This window comes from Nicotiana tomentosiformis, chromosome 3 (assembly GCF_000390325.3).
Source record: "Nicotiana tomentosiformis chromosome 3, ASM39032v3, whole genome shotgun sequence".
NCBI classification, from domain to species: Eukaryota; Viridiplantae; Streptophyta; class Magnoliopsida; order Solanales; family Solanaceae; genus Nicotiana; species Nicotiana tomentosiformis.
This window is the reverse complement of record NC_090814.1, coordinates 104,846,650-104,848,651: the sequence shown is the minus strand read 5'-3', so window position 1 is coordinate 104,848,651 and position 2,002 is coordinate 104,846,650. Positions and strand designations below refer to the sequence as shown.

General features: G+C 46.9%; 1 protein-coding gene across 1 annotated transcript; it reads right to left on the bottom strand.

Annotated features, from left to right (window-relative positions):
* Positions 1-226: 226 nt before the first annotated feature.
* LOC138908289 (uncharacterized) lies at positions 227-2,002 on the bottom strand. Its single transcript, XM_070198947.1, has 2 exons — positions 1,035-2,002; positions 227-629 (listed from the first exon to the last, which is right to left on the bottom strand). The coding sequence occupies exons 1-2, from the start codon at positions 2,000-2,002 to the stop codon at positions 227-229; spliced, it is 1,371 nt and encodes a 456-aa protein (XP_070055048.1).

Genomic DNA, 2,002 nt, shown 5'->3' with positions numbered 1-2,002 from the left:
TGAACAAATGTTGTAAGTTGCGATGATCAGTATAAACCTCACATGATACCCCAAACAGATAATGCCTTCATATCTTAAGAGCATGGACAATCGCGGCCAACTCCAAGTCGTGCACAGGGTAATTCTTCTCATGGATCTTCAGCTGACATGAAGCATATGCAATAACTCGCCCCTCCTACATCAAGACACAACCCAAGCCAACGCGTGAAGCGTCGTAATAAATCGTCTATATCCCCGAACCGGAAGGCAACACTAGAACTGGTGCTGTGGTCAAAGCTGTCTTGAGCTTCTGAAAGATCGCCTCACAATCACTGGACCAACGGAATGGAGCACCCTTCTGGGTCAATCTAGTCAAAGGCGCCGCAATGGATGAAAAGCCTTGCACAAACCGGCGATAATAACCTGCTAAACTCAGGAAACTCCTGATCTCAGTCACTGAAGTGGGATGAGGCCAACTCTGAACTGCCTCAATCTTCTTGGGATCCACCTTAATACCTTTTCCTGATACAATATGCCCCAAGAATGCCACAAACTCAAGCCAAAACTCACACTTGGAGAACCTAGCATATAACATCTGTTCTCGCAAGGTCTGAAGTACCACTCTCAAATGCTGCTCGTGCTCCCCCAGGCTATATGAGTAAATCAAGATGTCATCAATGAAGACGATAACGAAGGAATCAATATAAGGCCTGAACACCCGATTTATCAAATCCATAAATGCCGCGGGGGCATTAGTCAAGCGAAAGGATATCACTAAAAACTCATAATGACCATATCTGGTACGGAAGGCAGTCTTTAGAATATCCGAGTCCCGGATCTTCAACTGATGGTACCCCGATCTCAAGTCGATCTTAGAAAACACCCTAGCACCCTGCAACTGGTCAAACAAATCAACAATACGCGGCAACGGGTACCTGTTCTTGATGGTAACCTTGTTCAACTGGCGGTAATCAATGCACATCCGCATAGTTCCATCTTTCTTCTTCAATAATAACACTGGTGTACCCCAAGGTGATACACTCGGTCTGACAAACCCCTTTGCCAATAACTCCTCAAGATGCTCATTCAACTCCTTCAGCTCTTTCGAAGCCATACGGTACGGTGAGATAGATATAGGCTGGGTACCTGGAGCCAAATCAATACAGAAATCAATATCATGATCTGGCGGCATGCCTGGAAGGTCAAAAGGAAACACATTAGCAAATTCTCGAACTACTGGCACTGAATCAATCATCGGAGACTCCGCGGTGGTATCCCGAACATATGCTAGATACGCCAAAAAACCCTTCGTGACCAGATGTCGAGCCTTCAAAAAAGAGATAACCCGACTAGATATAATAACGGAGGAACCATTCCACTCTAATCTCGGCAACTCTGCCATCGCTAAAGTAACAGTCTTGGCATGACAATCAAGGATGACATGATATGGGGATAACCAGTCCATGCCCGGGATGACCTCAAAGTCGATCATATCAAGTAACAGAAGGTCTGCTCTAGTCTCGTAACCACAGAATGTAACCACACAGGACCGGTAAATCCGATCCACAACTACAGAATCGCCCACATAAGTGGACACATAAACATGAGTACCCAAGGACTCACGAGGAATAACCAGGAAATGAGCAAACAGAGATGACACATATGAATAGGTAGACCCTGGATCAAATAATACTGAAACATCCCTACCGCGTACAAAAATAATACCTGTGATCATGGCATTTGAGGCCACTACATCTGGTCTGGCCGGAAAAGCATAGAATCTAGCTAGAGCACCGGCTGGCTGGCCTCCGCCTGGCTGAACAATAGCTGGCTGACCTCCCCCTGCCTGGCCTCCACCTCTAGGACGACCCCTACATGCCTGTCTTGTGCCTCTAGGCAGTCGGACGGCTGGTGTTGTAATCATAGGCTGATGACCCTGTTGTACTGCCTTGCCCCGAAGTCTGGGACAAAATCTCTTCATGTGACCCAGATCCCCACACTCATAACAACCCCGCAGTGCCAT